At 43.2% G+C, this 27023-nt stretch overlaps 2 protein-coding genes and 1 non-coding gene across 15 annotated transcripts in view; all 3 read left to right on the top strand.

Moving 5' to 3' along the window:
* Positions 1–19339, top strand: part of RAI14 (retinoic acid induced 14) — a 136306-nt gene extending 116967 nt beyond the window's left edge. For 6 of the 11 annotated variants that reach the window (XM_072757119.1, XM_072757122.1, XM_025984086.2 and 3 more), the window contains 10 exons: positions 1673–1779; positions 2521–2699; positions 2979–3007; positions 4999–5085; positions 7488–7542; positions 9609–9727; positions 10374–11906; positions 13436–13585; positions 16836–16901; positions 17465–19339. In XM_072757119.1, coding sequence (XP_072613220.1) covers positions 1673–1779; positions 2521–2699; positions 2979–3007; positions 4999–5085; positions 7488–7542; positions 9609–9727; positions 10374–11906; positions 13436–13585; positions 16836–16901; positions 17465–17542 — 2403 coding nt within the window. In that variant the 3' untranslated portion in view covers positions 17543–19339. Of the gene's footprint in view, positions 1–1672; positions 1780–2520; positions 2700–2978; positions 3008–4043; positions 4131–4998; positions 5086–7487; positions 7543–9608; positions 9728–10373; positions 11907–13435; positions 13586–16835; positions 16902–17464 lie in introns of all 11 variants that reach the window. The other 5 variants (XM_072757118.1, XM_025984083.2, XM_025984084.2 and 2 more) reach the window with 1 other exon arrangement.
* On the top strand, positions 172–279 carry LOC112908621 (U6 spliceosomal RNA). Its single transcript, XR_003232955.1, has one exon. It is a non-coding gene; the product is annotated as a U6 spliceosomal RNA (small nuclear RNA).
* A 6926-nt stretch (positions 19340–26265) lies between the features above and the next one.
* The window catches only part of TTC23L (tetratricopeptide repeat domain 23 like), a 56402-nt gene continuing 55644 nt past the window's right edge, over positions 26266–27023 (top strand). Inside the window, exon 1 of one of the 3 annotated variants that reach the window (XM_025984081.2) lies at positions 26266–26445. Coding sequence is in view for 1 of the 3 variants with exons in the window: in XM_025984079.2 (XP_025839864.2) it covers positions 26648–26664 (17 nt within the window). In the remaining 2 variants the exon portion in view is untranslated. Of the gene's footprint in view, positions 26690–27023 lie in introns of all 3 variants that reach the window. The other 2 variants (XM_025984079.2, XM_072757114.1) reach the window with 2 other exon arrangements.

Here is a 27023-nt window from a genome sequence, read left to right as displayed (position 1 = left end):
AAGGCTTAATTTCTTGATTTTTAGAAATAAGAAGGAAGTCTAACTAGAAGTTTTAGTACTGCTGTTATTTCACATATAGCATCTTGGGTCCTCTTGGGTAGGGTTTCCCACCTTTGAAGATTGCTTCTAGCCTATTTTGACCTTGCTGGGCTATTTCTAGAGTAAATTTATGTGCTCTCTGCAGCAGCACATATACTAAAATTGGAACGATACAGAGAAAGTTACTGTGGCCCCTGTGCAAGGATGAGAGGAAGTTTACATGCCAGTCACTCCTGGTTACAAGGTTAAATTTCCTGCCATAGCATGGGAATTGACATGCATGCATTATGCCTGATGGGGATATTGCTAAGTGGTTATATAGAATCTGTAGATAAATTCCCATTCCCTGAATCTCAGTACTTTATAACCAGGAAGTATTATAATTTCCCAGAGATAACTTTGTAGAACTGTGTCTGAAATTCTATTTTATTTTATTTTATTTTATTTTTTTAAGATTTTATTTTATTTATTCATGAGAGACACAGAGAGGGAGAGAGAGAGGCAGAGACACAGGCAGAGGGAGAAGCAGGCTCCATGCAGGGAGCCCGATGTGGGACTCGATCCCGGGTTCCCAGGATCACACCCTGGGCTGAAGGTGGCCCTAAACCGCTGAGCCACCGGGACTGCCCTGAAATTCTATTTTAAATGGAGACTCAATCTTTAAGCCCCAATTATATATTTTTAAATCCTCATGTAAAAATCACTGGCTATACTGCAATTTATGTTTTCCTTTGTCTGTTTGAATCCATCTACCTTAAAAATTACTATCAACCTCATTTGTGAGGTATGTTCAAGAAAAAAGCAGAACAGAAGCTTCTCTTTTGGTTTGCATTATTTGAGTTAAGACCCCTTCACTCTAAGATTGTAGAAATAGTCACCTATATATTCTTCTAGTATTTTTTGTTTTTCTGCTACAAACAGTGTTTAAATTCTTAGTTTCCTCATGTGATTTGTGAGTTGGGATCTCATTTTCTTTCTTTTTTCTTTTTGCCTTTTAAATTTTTATTTTTAAAAAATTTAATTCCAGTGTAGTTAACATACAGTGTTACATTAGTTTCAGATATATAATATAGTGCTTCATCAGCATTTTCTTTTTTTAAAGGAATGCCAGTTGTCATACAAAATCATTCTTTCCATTGATCTTTTATCTTGTCAGGTATCAGGTACAAACACTCTGAATTTATGTTTTGTTTTGGTACCTTTAAGGTTACGAAAGCATGCACTCTCTGAGAAGGGAAGAGTGGAATGAATGGTAGGACGCATGTAGTTCACTTGGAAGAAGCTGCCCTATGGAAACAAGTCCTTCATTTCTCCAGAGTCATCCCTCAATAAACATGATACGCTTGCCTTGAGCCTTTTCATACTTGATGTTCTATACTCTCTCACACACCATCACCAGACTGAGTGATGGTCCGAGGGAACAAGTAGCCCAGGAGACTGAGGTTCCTGAGTAAAAGCTAACAGTTGGTACAACTCCGTAAGAAGAGCTGTGCTGAGATGTAATGGCAGCCCTATTGGGACCCAAACTGTCATGGCGGCAGGACAGCTCAGGAATGAATATACAAAGAACAAGGGCCTTCGCAATTCTGGCATTTGGTGTCTGAGTTAAAATCAATCTGAATTTGTCTCCTAGGATGGGAATATACCACTGCTGCTGGCAGTACAAAATGGCCACAGTGAGGTCTGTCGCTTTTTGCTGGACCATGGAGCAGATGTAAATTCCAGGGACAAAAGTGGAAGGTACCACAGAAATAGAAATCATGGGATTTTAGTGATAACTACATTCTGGGAGGCTCAAAATAACACAGCAGTCTTTTGGATCATTTGTTATAAAGTGGTCTTAATTTTTCATTTTTTGCCTTTTTTTTTTTTTTTTTAAGTAAACTCTGTACCCAACATGGGGCTCAAACTCATGACCCTGAGATCAAAAGTCGTGTGCTCTACTGACTGAGCCAGCTAGGCACTCCTTCTGCCTCTTTTGATAATCCAGAGTCTGTTGTGACTTAAAAAATTTTCCCTCAGACCTTTGGGAACATACTGAGTCCGTGATGAGATTATTGAATACTAAAGTGTCGAGGCCATTTCCAATGGCTTTTTAGGCAAAATTAAATAAAAGTAAACATATTGGCTGCTCTTAAAAATAGTCATTATAATGTATAGGTACTTTAAAATGCTTGAGGTGAAAGGAGGACATGATTTGTGCCAATCACATTAAATCCCATCATATTTAGATTATATTTAGAAGATTATGTCTAAGTTATTTGACCTAATATGGTTTAATGTTTTGATATAATCTGAAGTTAAAAAAAAAAATACCTAATTTCATCTCGCTAGCATGACATTTCAAATTCCCCAGAAGATTAAGTGTGTATGTTTAAGTACACTTAATCTTCTTTCCCTTGTATTCTAAAGTAAATAATTTTCCAAGAAAGCGTTTTCCCGTTTTGTTAGTACTAATCTGGTGTCTCCTTTTTTCTTTAGAACTGCTCTCATGCTGGCTTGTGAGATCAGCAGCTCTAATATCGTGGAAGCCTTAATTAAAAAGGGTGCAGACCTAAACCTTGTAGATTCTCTCGGACACAATGCCTTACATTATTCCAAACTCTCAGAAAATGCAGGAATTCAAAGCCTTCTATTATCAAAAATCTCTCAGGATTCTGGTATGTGAAAGAAAATAGCCAGTGTTGTTTTAAATTTATCCACTCCATTTTCCCCAAAGGGTAAAGGAATGTGCGCAATATGATCTATTTTATTATTCTTTTAAACATATTCTTGAAGAAAAATGAAGTGTTAAATATTGTGTTTGTTGTGTGTATGGGTGTGAGAGAGTGTGTGTGTGTGTGTGTGTGTGTGTGTGTGTGTATCCCCCACCCAAAGTGGATGTGAGTCATGGTTCTTACAGTTCTTTTTTTTTTTTTCACTCTTTTTTTCCTCTATAGATTTAAAGACACCAACAAAACCAAAGCAGGTATTTATTTGAGAATTTTTTTATCATTGTAGCTTGTGGGACTTTGAAAATATCCTGATTCAACTACTCTGTGGTCCACTAGAAAAGTAATAAAAACTATGTTGAAAACACTAAGGAATGAAAAATCTTTAGAATAAATATTCATTGTTAGAAGGTGGTAAATATTTTCTTAGTGGTTTACCCTGTTTCCAAAGCATGTAACTTTAAAACCTGCTACTTATATATTCATCTTTTCCTGAAATGTACTAATATTTTCTGTTGGTGTGAAAATGGTTAACTCTGTGAACAAACAACATTTTAAATGCTTGTGTGTCCCACGGATTATACACCTGTATCCATGGCAGTGTTAGATATTTAATGAACATAAGAGGTTCAGCTTGTCCTTTCATTTTAATTGGAACTTTTCTAAGCTGTCATTAAAATTCCAGAAACTGAGAAGACTGCCATGTTATTTTGGAATTTTTTCCTAAAGACATCATCAATGTTCTTTACTTTTTTGGTGAGGTGTATAGTTAGCTCCTGCATTTATTTAGTTATACATCAAGGATCTTGAAAAATTATCATAAATTGGAAATGGTCAATACTGAATTTATTAAGTACAAACTATGTTACTTTTTTATAACCTTCCGAGATGATGTTTCCTGCCCCCATACTGACATTCTTTAAGGAGTGGAAGTAAAGCACAGGTGGTGGATATACCACTATTTTGCATTAAGATGGAAGCTAGACTAGAAATGTATCCTGGGTTCTAAATTGGGGCAGGCAGCTCCCCATCCTCCACTTACCCAGTTCCTTACACCAACTTAATCTGGTTTTGTCTTGTGTTTTATATTTTCTTGCTATTAAAGCATGGGCTGCTGGAAGAAAACTTGGAGCATGCATATTACTTATTTTTATGTCAGTAGCAGATGTCAGATCTTGATAAAGTAAGAAATGCACGAACTGTTGCAGTGTTTCTCATTTGTTTGATGAAGCTGTTCAGACTTTACTAACCGAACTAACCCACCTCCATTCTTTGGACTGTGCTAACTTCCAGCATGATCAAGTCTCTAAACTAAGCTCAGAAAGAAGTGGAACTCCAAAAAAACGCAAAGCTCCACCACCTCCTGTCAGTCCTACTCAGGTAAAGAAAAAAGCCAACCAGCAGTGAACAATCATACGACGACAAAGACGACAAGCCATGATTTTGTCATTTTGTGTGTCTGGCCAAATAGAAATGTTTTTGAATTGACCCTTAAATGCACCTTTCAAATTCTCTTTACTGGTTTTAAATTTACAGATAGTGGTGTGAAGGGTTTTACTGATTAGTACGGAAATCATGTTGATTCTTATTTATTGCAAGGCTGAGGAATTGAACAATATCTTTTTAAAAGGCTCAAGGAAAAATAAATAAAAGCCTCAGGAAAATTTCTCAAAGTCTTATGACAGAAACTTCTTCCTTAAGTGAAACTCAAGTCAATTTTTAGTACCTCACATCAACACCTCAAGTAGAGGCAGGGAGAATGGGTGGCTGGTGAAGCAGTTAATTGAAAATGAATTTTAGTTGGTTTCTTAAAACACTGCTAAAATAGATTTGCCTCTGTAATTACATTGAAGGTTGGCTAATAGTAAAAGTAGCTTTCATTTCTGAGTGTATAGTGACGACTGCCTAAACGAGGAAGCTTGGATGTCTGTGAAATGTCTCAGATAGTTGAGAGGAATATCTCAACTACATGAGCATATTCACTGATAATATTCTCACCATGCCACAGAAGCTTTATAGGTTTTGAGAGTTGCTTCTAGTGAATATAGGAGCAGAGTTACTTAATTACACTCTGTGAACTGTCAGTATTTGAGGGTCCACACTATGTTGAAAATACCCTTGAATTGAGACTAAGGAAGGTTGCCATTAGATTTATTTGTAGCAATAAGTAGGTGAATTCTTTGGCCCTGGAGAAGAAAAGACTTTGAAGAAGCACTCTTTATCTGTGATTTTCATTTTGTCTTTTAAGTTGAGTGACGTGTCTTCCCCAAGATCAATAACTTCAACACCACTTTCGGGAAAGGAATCTGTGTTTTTTGCCGAACCACCCTTCAAGGTATTTCCTTTCTGTGTTTATTTTGAATCTTAAGATACATAATAGATGTGAACATAGGACGAAACAGAACAGATTTTCCAGTGATTGGTTCACAACCTTTTCATCATGAAGCACTCTTCAGCCATTTCTCCCAGCAAGGACTCCACACAAAAAGAGTAGAATGAATAAATAACATAATTAAGTAATAACTAATTCTCTTCCTTTTACAAAAAGGGACAAAAACTTTCCTGACAGCCAGTCTTCTTACTAAATGGAGTTGATATAATGCCACTCAAGAAAGAAAGAAATGTTGATTATTCTCTGATGTCTTACTGACAAACAATTGTAGATTTTAATTTAACTTTTTTTTCAACTAGTATGCATTGATTTTAGAAAATCCATTCTGATTCTTTAGATTTGTTGTTGGAAAGTATTTTAAGAAATGGGAGTATATTTCAATTTACTATCTGTTTACCTAACCATCACTAGGAAATTATGCTTGGAGAGAACATAAAATTTTTAATTGTTAAAATAAAAATTGCAGTGGTATCATTGTATATTTTTTGTTTCCTCCATTTAAGAATTACTGAAGATAAATTCTCTTTTAACTTGTATGCCCAGGGATCTGAAAGATTCTGCCAACCTAACATTTCTACCACTTTAACTTGATTTTATTAATAAATTCTTAAGATGAATACCTTTGAAAGGAAAGAAAGTTATGCTCTTACAGTGAGTACCCTAATATCTTCTAATACGATTATGACTCAAAGGACACAATGCATTCCAAAGAATGATATCACAAATTACAATTTTCAGAAATAGTGTGAAAAGACTTTCATTTCTTTAACCACTCCCCCACCACACACACACACACACACACACACACACACACCCATACAAAGATTAAAAGGGACGCTATTTAGAATGGCTAGGGTGATAACGTGGAAAAACTAGAATTGCTGTACTCTGTTGGTAGGAATGTAAAGAAGCATGACTACTTGAAAAACTGAGTTTCTTTAAAAGTTCATTATACATTTGACATATCTAGCCGTCCACTCACTGATGTTTATCCAAGAGAAATTAAAATGTATGTCTCCAAAAATTGTATATACAAATGTTTGTAGCAGCTTTATTTGAGTATCCCAAAACTAGAGACAATCCAAATGTCTGTCGGCAAGTGAATGGATAAGGATATTGACATATGTCCATACAGTTTTTATTAGGTACCCATAAAAAAGGATGCAGAGCTGTCCAAGCAGCATCGTAGATCAATCTAAAGATCATGCTGAGTGAAAGAAGCCTGACAAATTCATACCCGTGACACTCAATTTATAGGAATTCTAGATAATGCAGAAAGGAGAGTGGCAGTTGCCTGGGGATAAGGTGGGCAGGGATTGGCTGTGTTGAAGCATGAGAAACCTTGTAGAGTTAATGGAAACATGCTGTGTCTTGATTATAGTGGTGGTTCCATGGGTATGTATCTACCAGAACTCCTTACACCGTCAACTTTAAATGGATGCTGTTTATTGTACCTTAAAATTGCAGTGGTATCATTGAAAAATTCAGTTGAAAAAAAAAACAGTTGAAAAATAAAAATAAACATCTATTTTTATAAAGTGAAAAGACAGCTTTTTGTGAAGATAAGCACTTGCCAAAAATGAGCCACTTTATTTTTAGCATTTTGGGCTTTCACAAAAGTCCCTTTACTGAAAACTTATCTTTTTTATCAGGTCTATGGCTCATCTGGATGAAACACAGCAATTTCTGGCAACTTGTTGTATTTTGTTTTGAAATGAAAATCTGGCTTTGAAGTTGCAAGAATGTTTACAATGTATTTGCAGACAGATATTCAGGGACAAAGGTTCAGAGGAAATCTTCAGGGGATTGTCAATCCATGACCATAAAACTTTTTATTCCCTTGTAAAATTACCTATAACATCCCTGACACGTCTATTTACTACAACTTCTCTTAAAAATAATAATAATGTATTAATAACAGTTAATTTATAAAATAGTAAAGCTAAAGAGTACTTCTATTTATTTTAATCAATGTATTATCCAGACAGGTGAAACTTGTATTTGACTTCATTATGAAAGTATTATTTGCCATCTCAAGTTTTAGGACATAGATATAAAATTATTTTAATACTTAAAGATATTTGTATTATACTGATTAAATGAAATTTCTGAAAAACACTTGAGATTATATGCTCTGGAACCTGATGTTTTAGAGGTTATATGTTAGTAGATAATTTTCACTTTTATACACTTATATTTTAAAATACTTTCTTTCCTGGGGATTTTCTAACTTTTTCTAGAAGGATAACTGTTCTGTGTCAACTCAGGGAGGAAAATTTGCTTGCTGCTTTTATGGACTGTTATAGTCAAGAATATTCTTTGAAGTCATTTTTGTGTTTCTACAGGCTGAGATCAGTTCTATACAAGAAAACAAAGACAGACTAAGTGACAGCACCACAGGTAAGATGAAGGGGCACCTTTTTGTGTTCCTTTGACAGGTCTGTAGTTCATGCCCATTTAAAGAGAGCAAAGGCCAAGCTGGGAGGGAGTGTAGGGGGGTTGGAGAACCCTGGGATGCCTGCCACCCCAGAGCTGCCAGTACTACACAGGCTGACACTTCCTGTACTCCCAGAGGCTTTCACCTGGATTTTAAGGAGTCTCTAAGCATGGGCGTGAAAAAATATATCTCTGTTTTCATTTGTCCCTAACTAAATGTTAGCACTTCCCTCAATTTTAAATATAGACAAATAACCCCCCAGTGATATCAGCAGACCAGTGACTTTGCCAACAAGAGAATTCACAGATAATGTCATGTCACCTATGTCTCCTATTATTGCAGGTATCTTGAAATACCATTTACAGTCTCTCTTCCAGAAATACAGCAATTATTAGACCTGCTGCCAAATTCTTGTTTTTTGATGTATTGTACTACAAAATCAGCTTTTAAATTACTGTAGCCTACGTATTCTCTTTTATTCATTTTATTTTATTCTAAAGATTTATTTATTTATTTTAGAGAGTGCATGCATGCACAAGTAGAGGGAGAGGCAGAGGGAGAGAATCTTGGGGCTCGATCCCACAACCCTGAGATCAACCTGAGCCAAAACCAAGAGTTGGTCGCTTAACCAACTCAGCCACTATAGCTCTATAGTAATAAAATAACATTAAAATATGTAGATCAGTGCTATTCAGATTGTGGTCTGCAAACTGTTGCCAGTCTATATGAAATAAGGAGTTTGCACCAGAAAGTCATCCAGCTATATTGCTGGGCACACTGTTTTGTCCAGCAGACCCCTCCCGCCCTCCCCCCACCCCCACTGCTCCCATAGGAACACTGCATGAAGGCAGCAGTGTGCTGAATAACATTCTGGAGCAAGGTTCTTGTCTCAGTAAGCACTTTGAGTATCATTGCTTTAGATGTTATTTTAGCATGATAATCAGTAGGATGTCAAAAAGTTATGGCTTGCCAGCAGCAGGATTGTGGGATTCAGAGGAGACTGTTTCATGGTGGGGTGGTCATCGGGTCATCAAATGCTGTAAGGAGGAAGCAAAGTTTGATGTGGGTCCTGAAAGATGCACAAGTGACTTAACCAAAGAGATGCTATGAAGGCAGTCGTATACATGAAGAATTAAAGCAGCAGCCCTGTGTTGAGAATATAGAGGAAGATGTGATCAACTAGAGATCATGGATCATACACCTAAAAAGTACATTGGCACCAGATTATGGTGGCCTTAACCCAAAGTAAAGAATCTGGAGATTAATTTTGGAGAGAGAGTGATTAAAGCACTTGAACCACAGGAATGACCCTATCAAAGCATGTTTTAGGAAGATTAGCCTAACAGTATGGGGCAAGGCTATATTTTTACTACAGAGAAGAGAGAGAGAGAGCTTTGTTACAGGGCTATTTGTAGGGTTTCCAAGCTAGGTGATAAAGTTTGAACTAGAGTCATGGTGATAGGGATAAGAAGTGAACCAGCATATTTCTAAAAGCACTCACAGAAATGGGACTTATTAGGCATGGGAGGAACAAAAAGCAACTAAGATATGACACTTAATCAGGTGAATGGAAGACATATGAGCAAATCCATCAGTTTTTTTTAACGATTTTTTTTTAATTTATTAGAAGAGAGAGGGAGCATGAGTTGGGGGAGGGATGGAGAGAGAGGGAGAATCCCAAGCAGACTCCCTGATGAGCAGGGAGCCCGATGTGAGGCTCGATCCCAGGACCCCAGGATCATGACTTGAGCCAAAGGCAGATCCTTAACCAACTGAGCCAGGCACCCATGCGCCCCAGATCCATCAGTTTTCAGATGAGCTTATATACATCCAGGCATCTAGTCCTGTGGACCGTAGTAAGGAAACTCCAGGACCTGAGAATTACTGTTCATCTCCCAGCTGCTAGGGGCTTTCATTCATAGTCAGGACCAGGAAGAAGCATTGGACTGGTTAGAAAGTGACTTAGTTAAAGGTCAGAGAAATACTGGTTTTTTAAACATTATTTTAAATTGCTTTTCTCTTTTCCAAGGTGCTGATAGCTTGTTGGATGTAAGTTCTGAAGCTGACCAACAAGATCTTCTTGTCTTGTTGCAAGCAAAAGTCGCTTCTCTTACCTTACACAATAAGGAATTACAAGATAAATTACAGGTGGGTATAGAGATTGTGACCACAGACTCTTCTGTAGGGTCAGACTATTGGATTTTTTTCAGGTTAGTCAGATGATATTTTGTTACAAACATCTCCATTAATTTCTTCTTTTTTAAATATAGTTAGCCATAAGCATTTCATAGTTTCAGATTATCTGTTTGTTGAGAGAGGTATTTATTAATTTGATTTCTGTAAATTGATAAATTATATATAATTATATACTTAGTGTATATTATATATGACGTGTGTGTGTATGCGTATAATCAGCCATTCATTTAGTAAAGCTGATCATTCAGCAGATTTAAGAATTTAAATAAGTAGCTAGCTGTATAAAGCCCATTGCCCCTTTTGGCAACTGGAATGATAGGAGAAGCAAAGGAAAAATTTTAAGTCAGAGGCTTTGGAGTCCAAACAAATCTTGTGTTTTTAAAGTGGCACAAATCAGCTGTCCTGATAGAGCACAGAATAAGCTTAGTGTCATTAATCTAACCCTCATGTATCAGGCCATATTTTGTTGTGGGGCAAGAGTACACATAAAGTGACCCTGCAGCTCTCCCACACGTAAGCTCTGGATTTGTTCTCTCCTTCCAGTGCTTGCTCACCTGACCACATCTTTGGTGCCATTTCATTCTTGCCTTTTCCCCAGGCCAAATCACCCAAGGAGGCTGAAGCAGACCTGAGCTTTGATTCCTACCATTCCACTCAAACTGACTTGGCTCCACCCCTGGGCAAACCTAATGAAACTTCTCCAGACTCCAAATCATCTCCATCTGTCTTAACACATTCCGTGAGTAAATCCACTCTCGACAGTGAGGGCCGAATTCAGCAACTACACGAGATTTTGCAAGACCTGCAGAAAAGACTGGAGAGCTCCGAAGCAGAGAAGCAGCAGCTCCAGGCTGAGCTCCAGTCCAGAAGGGAGGAACCAGTGTATGTAAACAGTGCAGAGATTTCCGAGAACGGCTCTGACCTCAGCCAGAAACTGAAAGAAACCCAGAGCAAGTATGAGGAGGCAATGAAAGAAGTCCTCAACGTGCAGAAGCAGATGAAACTGGGCCTCGTCTCGCCTGAAAGTGTGGACAGTTATTCGCGTCTCCAGGAGCTAAGGATCACCGAGGAGGAAATAGATGTGCTAAAGCAGGACCTCCAGAACGCAGTAGAAGAAAGTGAGAGAAATAAAGAAAAAGTGAGAGAGCTAGAAGAAAAACTTCTAGAGAGGGAGAAAGGTATAGTGATTAAGCCTCCCGTGGAAGAGTACGAGGAAATGAAAAGTTCATATTGCTCTGTTATTGAGAACATGAATAAGGAGAAAGCATTTTTGTTTGAGAAGTACCAAGAGGCCCAAGAAGAAATCATGAAATTAAAAGATGCCCTCAAGAGTCAGATGACACAGGAGGCCGGCGACGAAGCCGAGGACATGAAAGAGGCCATGAACAGGATGATAGATGAACTCAACAAACAGGTGAGCGAGCTGTCCCAGCTGTACAAGGAAGCACAGGCCGAGCTGGAGGATTATAGGAAGAGGAAATCTCTAGAAGACATAACGGCCGACTATATCCATAAAGCAGAGCATGAGAAACTGATGCAAGTGACGAACGTATCCAGAGCTAAGGCAGAAGAGGCCCTGTCCGAAATGAAGTCTCAGTACTCAAAGGTGTTGAATGAGTTGACCCAGCTCAAACAGCTGGTGGACGCACAGAAAGAGAACTCTGTCTCCATCACAGAACATTTGCAAGTGATAACCACGCTGCGGGCTACTGCCAAAGAGATGGAGGAAACGATAAGCGGTCTCAAAGAACACCTCGCAAGCAAGGAAGGAGAAGTGGCAAAGCTGGAGAAGCAGCTCCAGGAAGAGAAGGCCGCGATGACCGACGCCATGGTGCCCAGGTCTGCCTACGCAAAGCTCCAGTCGTCGTTAGAAAGCGAAGTGAGCGTGTTGGCCTCCAAATTGAAGGATTCGGTGAAAGAGAAAGAGAAGGCCCATTCGGAGGTTGCCCAGATGAGAAGTGAGGTCTCCCAGATGAAAAGGGAAAAGGAGAATATTCAGGCTCTCTTCAAAGCCAAAGAGCAGGAAGCCCATGAATTCCGGCAGCAATTCCAGCACGCTCAGGAAGAGCTGGCCGAGCTGAAGAGACAGTCGGAGAGCTCGTCCAGACTGGAGGAGGATAAAGACAAGAAGGTTGGTGAGATTCCATTGCCGTCGTGTTTCCAGCTAGCACCCTTACCACCGTTAACGTGTCCAGTGCTGGTTAGCACTGGCCTGTTGTGAAGGCGCAGAAGCTCTGCACGTGACTCCATCTGTCCCCACGGCCACGTTAAGATTAGTAGGTTGGACATTCATGTTCTAAAAAAAAAATCGAGGGGCAGCCTGGGTGGCTCAGTGGTTTAGGGCTGCCTTTGGCCCAGGGCGTGATCCTGGAGTCCGGGGATCGAGTCTCACGTCAGGCTTCCTGCGTGGAGCCTGCTTCTCCCTCTGCCTGTGTCTCTGCCTCTCTTTGTGTCTCTCATGAATAAATAAATAAAATATTTAAAAAATATTAAAAATTAAAAAAATTGATCTTCTATCAGTCCCCTTATATTAAAGCATTTTCACATATGTGGCACATGTTTTCCCATTTATTTATTTATTCATTCATTCATTCATTCATTCATTCATGAGAGAGAGAGAGAGGCACAGGCAGAGGGAGAAGCAGGCTCTATGTGGGAAGCCCTACGCAGGACTTGATCCTGGGTCTCCAGGATCATACCTTGGACTAAAGGCAGGCGCTATACCACTGAGCCACAGGGGCTGCCCCTGTTTTCCCTTTTAAAATGCTTTTACAGAAGCTCTGCCAAGTGGCAGGGATCAGAAGTGAACCCAAAAACTGAGAGGCCTCTGTGACCCATCTTGAACTTGAACTCATGGGATCCAGGCAGATTCTTCCATTATATGGAAACTCAGATACTCCTAGACTTAATCCTGCTTCCCTGAGCTCCATGAGTTTTGCCCTGAGTCACTGTGAGAACCGCCCTCCCTGGCGGTATGGGGGAGGGCGGTGGGAGCAGGTGATGAGAGATGGGCTGGGTGTGGCTTGGAGGGAGGAGGAAAACTAAGGGAGGCTCAGAGAATAGGTCCTGGCCTGAATCCACTCCGCATCCCTGGTCCCCTAGGGCAGGTGTTCTGAATGGCACAGATCAGACCACTGTTTATCATTTATTCCTTTAATATAATGAAAATTACAAAAAGAGCTTCCAAAGCCAAGAGGGGGGCAGGACGTGGGAAGGCAGAGGCCAGGTTGCAGGGAGGGTTGTGTTTACTTTAAAGCAAGATGTCCTGATGTCTAGGAATCAGGGCTCCTAGAACTTACTCCCGATTGCCCATGTCAGCACTACTGAATGAGACATAGCTGTCTCCAGATAAAGAATGCCTGATAGCCTGGTTCAGCTTTATATTTTTCAGCAATACCCCCTTTCAGAGTAAAAAAGAAAATCCGTGTCATAGCTTTTGTTACCTTCATGCATCAAAGCACAAGATTGAATCCGGGGCCCTCATTTGAGTGTAATGGCCTTAGAGGGCCATGTGGGTTTGTTACCTATTTCATATTATGGGGTTTTTTAAAAAAAAGAAATTGTTCCAAAGTCTCGAGTCCCAGAGGCTGTGTTGGAGGCTTCGAACTCTGGAATTTTGCTTCACTGTTTCTCCCGCTGATAGTTTTTCTCTCTTGCCAGATCAGTGAGATGTCGAAGGAAGTCACCAAGTTGAAGGAGGCTCTGAACAGCCTGTCACAGCTCTCATACTCCGCGAGCTCATCCAAGAGGCAGAGTCAGCAGCTGGAAGTGCTGCAGCAGCAGGTCAAGCAGCTCCAGAACCAGCTGGCTGTGAGTGGGCTTCTTTCCGCTGCCGGCTGTGGGTGGGGATGGGGTGGGCGAGGCCGATTCCACACCAGCTCAGCTGGGAGGGGGTGCGGGTAGGGGTGAGAAGAGTCCCAGCCTGTCGGAGTGGCGCTCTGCAGGGCAGTTGACTGAAGCCACCTTGGGGGAGGGCAGGAGGAAGAAGTGGTGGCGTTCCCGGGCATCACCGACAACGAGGGGGGTCACCTGCATCTCTGAGAAGGGAGGAGTTGGCAGGACAGTGGTGCAGGCTTCGTGCTTACTCATCCACTAACTTTTCACCTCCTCTCCGTTTTTATATCACAGTCTTTACCGTCTCTGGCAGTGGCAAGAATTTTTTTCTTATTAGGGGCAGGGATCTCTGATTAGGTGTGCATCTGTGCATCTGAGTTGCTCCTTGGCCCCTCTCCTTATTTTACCTGGGAAAGTCCTTTCATTTCCTATGGCTATTGTGACAGATCGACATAAACTTGGTTTGAAACAAGAATCTGTGCTTTTAAAATTCTGGAGATTGGGGCGCCTGGGTGGCTCAGTCAGTGAAGGATCCGGCTCTTGGTTTTCGGCTCAGGTAGTGATCTCAGGATCCTCGGATAGAGCTACGTGGGGCTCGCACTCAGCGCGCAGAGTCTACTTGCCCTTCTCCCCTCCCCCTCTGCTCCTCCTCCCCCTCTACCCCCACCATCCCTGTTGTGCTCACTTACATGCACATGCTCTCTCAAATAAATGAATAAAAATCTTTTTTAAAAAATTTCTGGAGATAATGAATATGAAATCAGTTTCACTAAAGTCAAGATGTCAGCCAGGCTGGTTCCTTCTAGAAGCTCTAGAGGAGAATCCGTTTCCTTGCCTTCTCTAGCCTTCAGAGGCCACCTGAATCCCTTGGCTTATGGACCCTACCTCCACCTTCATACCACTCCGCCTCTGGTTCTGTCCTCCCATCTCCTCCTTCTACCATTGACCTTGCTTCTCTCTTAGAAGGACCCTTGTGATTACATTTAAGGGATTACTGAATCCAACTACAAGGTCCCTTTCACCAAATAGGTAACATTCCACAGGCTCTTGGGACTGGAGTGTAGACATCTTTGCAGGGCCATTATTTCACCTACCACAATGTTTGTTAAGGTTTTAGTTGACACAGGTATGTTGCATTTTCCATGTGAAGCCAAGGGTTAGCCTGTCCTAGACACTCTAGTTTCCATTTACCAACAGGTGGATTGTATGAATTCTTCAGTACACACATGATCCTAGTGAACTCAGGTTTACTCTGGCTGACCACAGAGTACACAACCAGCTATTTTGTGTTATCAGTTCTAGCAGTGAAGGAATGATCAGGGATGAGAAGATGGTCTCTGGTGTGTTCTGCAGGTCATTTTTCTGATGAAGCAGTTATCACGGACTTGAATAGGAAGGATACGAAGTGCTAATGGTTTATATAATCACTTTTACCATTTTCAACACGTTTAATGAATATTATATCAGGAATAAGACACAGTCCCTGCCTACAGTAAATTTATACTCCGTGCCTTTCCATATTCTCGATGTGGTAAGCATCCACTGGTGGAGGTGATGCTTATGCTTGTGCCAAATCTCGAAGGGATAGACAGGAGGCAGCAAGGCCTGAGATGGGGCATTTAGGTGCCCCTTGGCAGTCTTCGCAAAGACAGTCCCAATGGAGTGGTGGGGTGGAACCTGGATTGCAGTAGGCTGCCCTAGAGAAGTGACCGAGTAGCCAGGTATCCGCGGAGGCTGAAGGACCACAGCAGAAGGTGGGGGAAGCCTAAAGCAGATTTGCTGGACAGGTAGGAGCTGGTGACCAGAGGGTGAGGTGCTTTCTTTTTTTTTAATAAAGATTTTTATTTATTTATTCATAAGAGACACAGAGAGAAAGAAAGGCAGAGACACAGGCAGAGGGAGAAGCAGGCTCCATGCAGGGAGCACGATGTGGGACTCGATCCCAGGTCTCCAGGATCATGCCCTGGGCTGAAGGCAAGCGCTAAACTGCTGAGCCACCTGGGCTTACCCCAGTGAGGTGCTTTCTTATGAGATTTCAGAGGTAATGACAGAGGCAGGGCTGTGACCGTGAGAGTGCATGGCCAAAAGGAGGCCAGCAAGTCAGGGAGGTGAACACTGGGGAACTGTGAGACTGAGGCGTTAGTGGCTCATGCATGTGTATATTGCAGTCATCTAAGTGATGACAGAAACAGGGATGGAAAGGAGGACATTGATCAGAGATGAAATTTTAAATGACTGAGTGGAGATGTCCCAAAGGTGGGAGGAAACAACACGGAGGGAGGTCCTAAGCACACTTTCAGATAGCGTGACCTTCAAAGGACTGAAGTTCAAAGGTTGTCCTTGAATAGGAAGGATACCTCATGTTCTGACATTCATAGGAAGCAGGTGAGAGGGGTATTGATGGACTTTTGTAGACTTTTGAAGTGGTCTATATATGATAGTCTCAATTTTCATCATGAAGTAGGAGGAAAACCATCTTCTTAGAAGGGTTTGGAGCTGAGTGAAGGTTCTTGAAATAGTTACCAAGAGGAATTGGAATAATAGCTCAACAAGGAGAAATAAAAGCACAAACCGTGGTCCTGAGGAACCAGTTGAGATTGGTGCCACCACCTTCTGTGTATCTCCTGGGTACACTGAGAGTTGAATAATTGAACTCCCTGGGGACTATATGACTAGCTATAGAATGAGACACCAGTAACTCCTTTTAAAAGAATAGATTTTAAAAATTAATAAATATTTGGTTATTGTATGGAAGTTGGAAAATACAGAAGACTCTGGAAAAGCTTCTATAAATAAGAATTGTCCATATGCCAACCACTCTGAGATGGTCTTTTTGCATTCGATATGTTTCTTTACACTATTTACTTTGTGTGAATGTATCTGTATATTTGCATAATTATGTATACATACACTTTTAAACGAAGGTAGGATTATATAATAACTACTTTTTTTACATGAATTTTCTTCTAGAGTTGACATACCAAAATAGGAACTAGGTAGATGCTTTTCCCCTAAGAATACTGGCAGATGTTTCCCTAGGAATAGTGACAAGTGTTCAGAAATATACAACTCAGTGAGCCCACAACGATTGTGAAAGCCTCATATGCTAGGATTTGGTGGAGGGAATCACTTGGGTAGCATTTGGTGACAGCTTTCTTACAGTTTTGAGGTTTTGTTCCTTGAAGGTCTCCTAAGCTCTTAACAGTGTCAAATCGTCTCTTTCCAGGAATGCAAGAAACAACACCAGGAGGTCATATCTGTTTACAGAATGCATCTTCTGTATGCTGTGCAGGTATGCTAACAGCCTGTGGAGTACCTGGGTGTCCTGAAGAAATACTACATCAGATGTCACCCAAACTCCCATCCTTAAACTAGCAGAACAAATGAGAATTCAAGGAGAATCTCTTTGAGAAGCTTTAAAATGCCTTTTTACATCATTTATGGAGAGCAGCCTCATCACTTGTTGAGAAATGGAGGAGGATGTGGCTGCTACCCCCACTAGGAGGAGCAGCCCAGACTTTATTTTCAGGCATGCCCATATTCTCGGAGGCATCAGCACATTCTCACCCCATGACTGTTGGTGGCTTGGCCAGCTGGGCTCACACTGGCAGCTGAGACCCAGAAACCCTTTGCTGGCGACCCTAGTAGACCCAGCCTCATCATCCTCCAGAGGGAAAAGAGCAGGGCCATCTCTCTCAGCCCCTCGTAGAAATGTGGGAATCCGTAGGACTAACATTCCATTGGAAGATCTGGGGGGGAAAGCCAAGGGCTTCATCCCAGCCAGGTCATTCCCTTGGGGAGACGGCCAGCACTCAACTTAGGTTCTACTGATTGTCTTTTGTTTGAATTCCCTAGGGCCAGATGGATGAAGACGTCCAGAAAGTACTGAAGCAAATCCTTACCATGTGTAAAAACCAGTCCCAGAAAAAGTAAAATGGCTCCCTCAGCAGGACACTGCCCCCCTTGTTGTCCATCTTCGTGGTAGATCTGGAGTTGTCAGCAACCACTGCCATTGTGCTCCCCCGTGGTACACACCGTGGCCTAGCAGAGCTTTTTCCTTTCCAAAGGCAGCTTTCTGAGGACTGGGCCCTGGAGAAGGCTGTCCTCCTCACAACCGCTTAGGGACTTCAGATCAGCAGAGGTGACACTCCCTATTATCCCTTCAGATCCCGGAGCGTGGGTCAGCCACACCCAGGGGCTGGTCCTGGTGCTGGCGGCTGGGTACCCTCCTTGGTAGCTGAGGGGGTTCCCCGGCTCCATGTTGCTTTTGTCCCTCCACTCAGGCTGTGCCATTCAGCACCGGGGGGCTGTATTTGCCTTCGGCTTCCAGTCCCAAAACATGACCAAATTAGGATGGCGCTCGTTAGGTGGTGCCCGCTTAAGAGCCTTGATCGTGATATCCTGTGGATTTTCAAACTCTTGATTCCATCCTGCCCCCCATCTGCCTTAGATAGCTCATCGCCCCTGCTTGCCAGTCCCACAGTCTGGGGAGGGCTCTTCACTAAACTACAAAGTGGGAAAACAAAAGCAAATTGTCCTTAGGAGTTCTTTTGAAGCAAATTGTTGACAGAGTGCAAATTTTCTATGCAAACTGGCCTCCTGCTGTTATGGGCGAAGCTCAGGAATCTGGACGTTTGTGTTTCAACAAGGGACGGTAGACTGTGCGTTTACAGCCAAAAGAAATGCCTCATAGTTCTTAACCTCAATTTTTTTAGAAATGTTTTTTTTTTCTCTCTACAATATTTTTTATTGGCTCTTAAAGATGTTTTCATAGCTAAACCCCTAAATAAGTGAAATTTACATTAGACTCTATTAACAGAGTATTTTTAGGTAACCGTGCTTGCGACTTTTTTAAAGCATTAACTTTTTCTTCAGAGTTTTCAGCTATAGCCAAGGGTAGTTAGGTATTCCTATTCCAAACTCAACATGAGCTGCCACCAGTACTCCTAGACCCTCTGCCATTGTGTCCTTAGAACTGAAGATACTAAATCGTCCTTTTACCCACGAAGTATTTGGGAATACCCCAGCTCTACCGGCGCCCAACAATTCTCTCTGGAAGGACTGTTGGTACCGCTTTTCCACCGTTGACGCTGAAATCCTAATATGGTACATGTGATGGTGCATAGCAAAAGTCGTGGGGGAAGATATTTCTGTTCACTTTACTTTCAGGTTAAAAAATATTTGAACTTGCTTGCAGCTTCCTTACGGCATTGTCCTTACTGAGGGATGCCAGCCGAATGCAGACATCTCCGGAGTATATAACTAAAAGTGCAGGCCTGCTCTGACCGCACCCACGTACCGCAGGGCTGCCTGGGTGCACAGGGTGCTTGGCTGTATCGGAGGATGTGTTCATCTGCCTTGGCTGAGGACCAAGGACAGCAAAGCAAAAATGGCTTTCAAGCTTGGTGTTACTTTTCTTAAGTTGTTTATAGTTCAGCAATTTCGAAAATGCTCCAAAGAAATGTGAAAGGACTTTTTGTCACAGCACTTAATACAAGCAGCCGCCCCCCCCCTCCTGCCCCCGCGCAGAAATGCTGCAGAGTATAAAACTTGAGACATTTTTGTAGGATGCCTGGCAAAGTGTAGCCTTTTATCTTGTTTCAGGATGCATATTTATTATTATAAGTACTCTGGTTAAATATTGAAAAGTTATATGCTGTAGTTTATAGCATTTTGCCTTTGTAATTTACAGAAGGTATTGCAGAAAATAAACTTCTGTTTCATTTTGCATCTCTGTGGTTGGTTTTTGGTGCGTTCAGAGCATATGTCTATGGCTTCTGAGGATCAGGTCAGGAGCACTTGGGTGTGAGGGTGTTTTTCGTCCCAGTCAAACTCAGTGGCAGGCAATGGTCCACAGTCTCTTGCTACCTGTACCTCCTTGCCACCTCCTAGCATCTTTAATCTCAGACTCTGACTCTTGCTTCCACTTTAGAAGACCCCTCTGATTACATCATACCCACCCAGATAACCCAGAAGAATCTTTGTTTAAAGTCAGCTGATTAGCAACTGAACCCCAAGCATTGTCACCTAGTGGGCAGCTGCATCATGGCTCTTCAATTCAAAACTGCCTCTCGGTTGTCTGCAGTCTTCTTAAGTACTTAAAATCTTCCATTAGATTTTTTTTTCTCTTTCCTTTTCCTTTTTTAAAAAGGTAATACATGCCCATGCTTTAAAAAAAAAAAAATCAAATACCTTTTCTTATCACATTATAAGGATAATTCATTCCTTTAAAAAAAAAACTCATTAGGGTGAATTTTCACAGGCTGAATCATAATTAAAACACCAAATGTCAGGGTCCATGGGTGGCTCAATCAGTTAAGCATCTGATTCTTGGTTTGGGCTCAGCTCATAATCTCATGGGTTGTGGGATGGAACCCCACATCTGGTTCCTTGCTTGGTGGGAAGTCTGCTGGAGAGATTCTCTCCCTCTGCACTTCCCTCCTCCTCTAAAAATGAATGAGTAAATCTTAAAAAAAAAAAAAAAAACACCAAATGACAATAAAATGGTTGCAGTTATTTAAGTAAGTAACATTCTTTATCATAATACAATGGGCCGTCTTCCTTTACTCAACTTGGTTCTCCTGCCTCTACTCAGCTTTCATCACTACACACCATACATGCTTAATTGGACCTTTAATTTCCTCCCCTACCCTGAAGACAAAAGACAAGTTAATGAAAATAATGCAAATGGTATATGAATTTATTAACTATTTTAAATTATCAAGTGCATCCACCCTGTGAGCAGAACTTACTTCAATGGAGGCCAACAGTTCAACTCAGAAGTTGATTTCTTGGAGAAACACCACACTCGGCTGGGCAGTTAACCAAGCTACATCCAAACCAGGCTTCTTAGATGGAAAGAAATGCTTCATGCCAGAGCTGGGGTATGAAAAGAAACTTCCAAGCTTTGAGGACTAGATGTCAACTGAAATTAAACTGAAAATAAATCTCTCTCCTCCCAATCCTTAGTTCACCTCTCCAGAGGCAACAGCTATTAAGTTCCTTGGATGAGCTGAGACATTCTATGTCTGTATATACCTGTAGGCATGTATTTTGTTTTCCCCTTTAAATATAGAAGTGTACTTTATACACTCTTCTGGACCATACTTTATACTTAAGAGGTACTGGGCTGGCTCGGATGGTAGAGCATGCGACTCTTGTGAGTTCAAGCCCCATGTTGCAGGGAGAGCTTACTTTAAAAATTAAAGTATCTTGGAGAGAGATTGTTCTCTGTCGGCACACCTAATTCCTTTTAACTGTTGCATAATATTTCATAGTATGATTGTGCTGTTTTATTAGTTCCTTATCGATGCTTCCAGTATTTCACAGCCCTAAAATGATGGGATGACTGTCCTATGTATAAATGTCTTTATGCTCACATGAGCGCTACTTGAATAATTTTCAAATTGTCCATTTATGCAATAGGATCCATCATGTGATACAAGAATGCAAAAAAAGTAGACTAGTATATGCGTCATCACAGTGTGTGAGAAAGAATGGCCTTTTTCTTCACACTGGTTGAATAAGACTCATCAATTTGTTTTCCTCACATAAACTTGAAGACAGACTGCAAAGCCTTTAATAATTAAACTCACCCAACTTCAGATAAACACATGACATGTTGTGTGGGGGAAATGCTCCCAGAATGTGTCAAAGCACAACCCTGTGCAACGTGGCTTAACTGGAACGCTGGATGCTGACAGCAGCAGAAACACCATCCAGCAAAGACGGGGGTGATGCTTTGTGAGCAAAGTTAAAAGGCAGGCTGCAAGGCAAAGAGGGGGCTGAGCAAAGCAACAGACCAAAGCATTCACAGAGTGGTAATTTCTGTTCAGCTCAGGGCAAAGAACTCAAGCATGAGAGTTGTATATTTGTGAAACAATCAGAGGACAAGTGCTCAACTATGGTGGTTGCCATAAGTAGGCCATAGGAGCCCAAAGGTTGAGGCAATTAGTATGGCAATTAGTATGGGTTCCAGCAGATGGAAAGCCTCCTCTGAAGAGTAAATCTCTAAGAGAAAGAGGTGAGGGGAGGGGGGCACCTGGGTGGCTCAGTTGGTTAAGCATCTGCCTTCAGCTCAATTCATGCTCTCAGGGTCCTGGAATCAAGCTCCACATCAGGCTTCCTTTTCCCTCTCCCTACCACTCACCCTGCTCTTTGTCAAATAAGTAAAATCTTAAAAAAAAAAAAAAAAAAAAAAAGTCAGTGTAAGGGAAGACACTACTGCACATTCATTATAAACCAAGCCCTAAAATGGGAAGAAACAGTATATTCAAATACTGTGTACTGGTACTGGATGTACCAGATTATAAATGGGAGATGCACAGGGAAGAGAAGGGAGCAAGACACCGCCAAATAATGTAAGCTTTTAACAGGAGAAAGATCAGTAGTACGTGTTCCCAATGTCACTTCTGGATGTTTTTAAACCTATGCAAATTAAGTCAAGTTAAAACACACTGAGAGGCAGAATAATGCTCCCTCCTCCAAGCCCCCCCCCCCACCCCCAGGAAGAGGTCCATGTCCTGATCCCTGGACTCTGAATATCTTAAGTGGCAAAGGAAAGTTAAGTTGGCAGATAGAATTAAGATTGCTAATCAGCTGACCTTAAATAAGCTTATCCTGGGTTATCTAGTGCATCTCATTTAATCAGAAGGTTCTATTAAAATGGAAGGAAAAGATTTAGGGGCACCTGGGTGGCTCAGTGGGTTAAGTGTCTGCCTTCAGCTCAGGTCATGATCCCGGGGTCCTGGGATTGAGCCCCACATCAGTCAATCTCCCTGCTCAGCGGAGAGTCTTCCTCTTCCTCTGCCCCTCCCCCTGCACATGCTCTCTTTCTCTCTCCCTCTCATTCAAATAAATCTTGAAAAATGTCAAAGACAAAGATGCTGCACAACTGGCTCTGAAGATGGAAGAACAGGCCACAAACCAAGGAACGCAGGTGGGCTCTTGAAGCTGGAAAAGACAAGAAAACAAAATTCTCCTGGAGAGCCCCTAGAAAAATCAGCCTTTCCCACACCTTGTCTCTAGCCCAGTGACAGCCATCGCAGACTTCCGACCTCCAGAATGATGTCATAATAAACTTGTGTTGTTTGTGATTTGTTACTGCAGCAACAGGGAACTGATACACATACTAAGGAGCCAGAATCTTTGCTACCGGAGAGTTCCCGGAGATGGTTCGGAGTTTCCTAAATGTCACTGAACACTAATAATAAACTAGACACTGTGTTGAACACTAAAGGCTGGATGGTGAACCTAACAGCTCCCGCCCACAAGGAGCTCACCAGGGATAGCGCAGGGCCTACCACCCAGTGGGTAGAGTACTCATGGGTGGGTGGGTGGGTGGATATTTAGATGAATGGATTGCCTATAGGGCCCTGCAGGCTTTACTCTTTTGCTGGCCCATTCTTCTGTCTCCTTCTCATTCTTTTGTTTTAAAGATTTTATTTGAGAGAGAGAGAGAGCAAGAGAGCGAGCATGAAATGGCGGAAGGGCAGAGGGAGGAGAAGCAGACACCCCTCTGAGCAGGGAGTTTCAGCACAGGGCTCCATCCCAGGACCCTGGAATCACAACCTGAGCCAAGGCAGACGCTTAACCCACTGAGCCACCCAGACACCCCTCCTTCTCATTTTTTAAAAAAGATTTATTCATGAGTGACCCAGAAAGAGAGGCAGAGCCATAAGCAGAGGGAGAAACAGGCTCCCCTGATGTGGGACTTGATCCCAGGCCCCCAGGATCATGCCCTGAGCAGAAGCCAGATGCTCAACCACTGAGCCACCCAGGTGCCCCCTCCTTCTCATTCTTGCCCTTTTGCTCTTCCTTGAACCCACCAAACTTGCTCCTGTCTCAGGGCCTTTGTACTTGCTGTTATCTTAGAATGCTCTTCAACTTGTCGTTTGTTTGATGGCTCCTTTATTTCTTCTGCTCAACGACCTTGTCAGAGAGGCCCTCCTCAACCACACTCTATAAACTAACATACCCTACATGTCCACATCACTTTCTAGATCCTTTATCTGGCTGTACTTTTCCCCCATATAATTTGTCACTTCCATGTAAGGTGGTTCACCCAGCTGAGGGAGGAAAGGAGTCCTAAAATCCAGTCCAACCTCTGTTCCCAAAGCTTTACTGCTTAGGAGGGGCCTGAGTCTGGCTGGAGGAAGAAGCTTCTTTTTTTTCCCTTTTCTAATTCACACAAAGTTGTTGCCTATTTCCCTGGCCCTGTCACTTTTTCTAACTTGCAGAGACATCAGATTATTTACTAATAGCCCTGTTTTTCTTATTCTAGTAGAAGCTCCAGAAGAGCAAAATCATTGTCTATTTTTTCACTACTGCTTCCTTAATGCTTAAAACAGTATTGGGCACATAGCAGATATTCCTCAATATGTATTTTTCTTCTGGTTGGATGGACAAATGCATGGGGAGTGCAAGAAACTCACAGAGAGTACCAATGTGATTGTGAGTGTCAAGATGTAACTAAGGTTTATATTTGGGGTCAGGGTGAAGATGGCAAAGAAAGAAAAAAAACAGCACACAGTTTTGGAACTCTGAGAGTTTAACATTTAAAAAAAAATTTTTTTTTTAAAGATTTTATTCATGAGAGACAGAGAGAGAGAGGGATTGAGAGAGAGAAAGAGAGAGGCAGAGACACAGGCCGAGGGAGAAGCAGGCTCCATGCAGGGAGCCCGACGTGGGACTCGATTCCCAGTCTCCAGGATCACGCCCTGGACTGAAGGCAGGCGCTAAACTGCTGAGCCACCTGGGCTGCCCCATTTTTTGTTTTTAATTTGATTTCTGATTTTACAGGTGCATGGCTTTTGGTCAAAGCTAATTAAATGGAAGTGGAACCAGACTATCATTTTTAGAATGGGAATTCAGTGCCTGTTCTGGTACCTCACTTCACAATAATGGGCAGGAAACGGAGTTCAAGAAAGAGAAGTTACATTTCATCTACTTAGAGTCAACTCCTAGAACGAAACATTATAAAACTTTTCAACTGGATGAAGACCAACTTACCAAGGGTAAGGGAAATCAGTGTTAGAGAACAGAAAACTAGTTCTTTCTTATCCCCCCTTTGTGTTAAATATTGTTCAGAGAGTCACAAAACTCTGCAGCTTGCCATCAAAGAATCCTGGGGACTGGGAGGGGTTTTAGAAAGCCAGTGGTCACAAATATGCTCATTGTAAGGGTAAGAAAACTGAGACTCAGGGGCTGTGATTTGCCCCAGGCCACACGAGAGTCCAAACTCGAGCCCTGAAACCTTGAAGCGGAGTTCATTGCTCTCATCCTTGTTCTGCTAGGAAAGCGTATAAAGGGGGTGGGATCTTTCTAAAATTTTGGCTCATGACTTTACGGGTATGGATTTAAACCCTAAAAGGGTGTCTAGGTTTTACCTCAGAGATATTTAAGCAAATTCATTTATATAGCTCCTCCAGCCTAACTGCAGAAAGGCTATCTTGGCAGTCTTGGGTCAACAGCAATTAAACTTCAACCTGGAACTGGAAAGAACAAACACCAAATGCAAATACCACCTTTCAAGTTCTTGGTAAATATTTTCCTTCTCTCTCTACCAAGTCTGTTTTGGTGGTGGTGGTGGTGCGTGTGCCTCTGTGTGTTGAAGACAAGGACGTGGGGGATCCCTGGGTGGCCCAGGGGTTTAGCGCCTGCCTTCACCCCAGGGCCTGACCCTGGAGACCGGGAATCCAGTCCCGCGTCGGGCTCTCTGCGTGGAGCCTGCTTCTCCCTCTTGCCTGTGTCTGCCTCTCTCTCTCTCTCTATCATGAATAAATAAAATCTTTAAAAAAAGAAAAGAAAACAAGGACATAGCATCAACTTGACTTGTCCTAGGCCCCTGGCTCATTGTCGGGCTCGTGATGACACCCTTACCCCCAGCTGGCCCCAGCTGCCCCTGCACCTGTCGGGTCTGAATTACCCTTACCCCCGTGTGTTCGGGCCCCTGAAGAGGAGTGGCATCAGAATACCTGCTGCCTAAGTGGGGGCGACGCGGGGTTTGCCAAACGCGCCCCACCTCTCCAAGACAGAGTCAGGAGCAGAAGTACCGGCCTATTCCTTAAACTACTCCCTCCCTGCGCTCGGCTTTCGTGATCAAGCGCAGCTCAAACCTTACCGGGACGGGCCGCACGGCCACACCTGAGCCCTTCCTCGGGGGCCGGGAGAGCGCCCCGACAGCCGGAACGGCGGCTGCTCCCTCCCAGCCCGCGACGGGGCTTCCCGTCACGCCCGGGAGCTAGAGTCCCTTTCGGAGAAACTACAGGTGACGAAGGGCAGCCCGGCTGGCTCAGCTGTTTAGCGTCGCCTTCAGCCCAGGATGTGACCCTGGAGACCCCGGATCGAGTCCCGCGTCGGGCTCCTTGCGTGGAGCCTGCTTCTCCCTCTGCCTGTGTCTCTGCCTCTTTCTCTCTCTCTGTATCTCTCATGAATAAATAAATAAAATCTTTAAACAAACAAAAAAGAAGCAGGTGACGAAGCGGCCGCAGCACCGGTGGAGACGGGAAAGCCCAGGGTCCGGGAGGGGCTCCCGCGCAGCGGCCACCGGCTTTCCGGCGCCGGAAGTGCCCCGCGTCGCCATGGCGACCGACGCCGACGCCGCTCGCGGCGCGGTCGGCGGCGTTCCGTTCCCGTGGCAACCCCGTCGTCCGCGCGCCGGAACCCGGGCTTCGCGCGCGCCGCGCCGACCGAGCCGAGGGCCTCGCTTCCGCCGGGCATCCCTGAAGCGCCCTGAGGCGGGTGCGCCGACGCCGACGCCGTCGGAGGGAGCGGAGCTCGCGGGCTGAGGGAGCGGCCAGGCTCGTTCCGGGGCGTGGCTTCCCCGCCCCCCCCAGGTGCGCGGCCCCGCCCCCGCCGCCGCCTCCAGCACCCGCGGGGAAGCGGCCTCCGAGGCTCCGGTGGGGCCTTGTGGAACCTCCTGGAGCGCAGTTTCGGAGTCTGAGAACTCAAAGCTCCTCCCCCCCGCCCTCGGGGCTATGGTGTTGGAAGCAGAGATTAGAAAGCGAAATTAAGCTCTTTCTGGTGTTTAGACTGTGGATGTTCAGGCTCCTCAGGTGGGAATGAGTGACATTCTGCAGGGTGAGATGAGGGGCGGCTTTCGATTCCGATTTGATTTTCTTTTCTTTTTTTTAAGATTTTATTTATTTATTAATGAGAGACACAGACAGAGAAGCAGAGACACAGGCGGAGGGAGAAGCAGGCTCCATGCAGGGAGCCCGACGTGGGACTCGATCCCGATCCCGGGTCTCCAGGGTCACGCCCTGGGCTGCAGGCGGCGCTAACCGCTGGGCCACCGGGGCTGCCCTCGATTCCCATTTGATCTAGGCAACAGGGAGAGCCATGAGAATTGAATTTCACAGATAATTGTAAATAAGATTTTTGTTATGAGGTTTCAGCCGTTTCCCCCATCAAC

Source organism: Vulpes vulpes, chromosome 4, assembly GCF_048418805.1.
Source record: "Vulpes vulpes isolate BD-2025 chromosome 4, VulVul3, whole genome shotgun sequence".
Lineage (NCBI taxonomy): Eukaryota > Metazoa > Chordata > Mammalia > Carnivora > Canidae > Vulpes > Vulpes vulpes.
The sequence above is the reverse complement of the archived record's forward strand: the minus strand, read 5'-3'. Positions and strand labels throughout refer to the sequence as shown.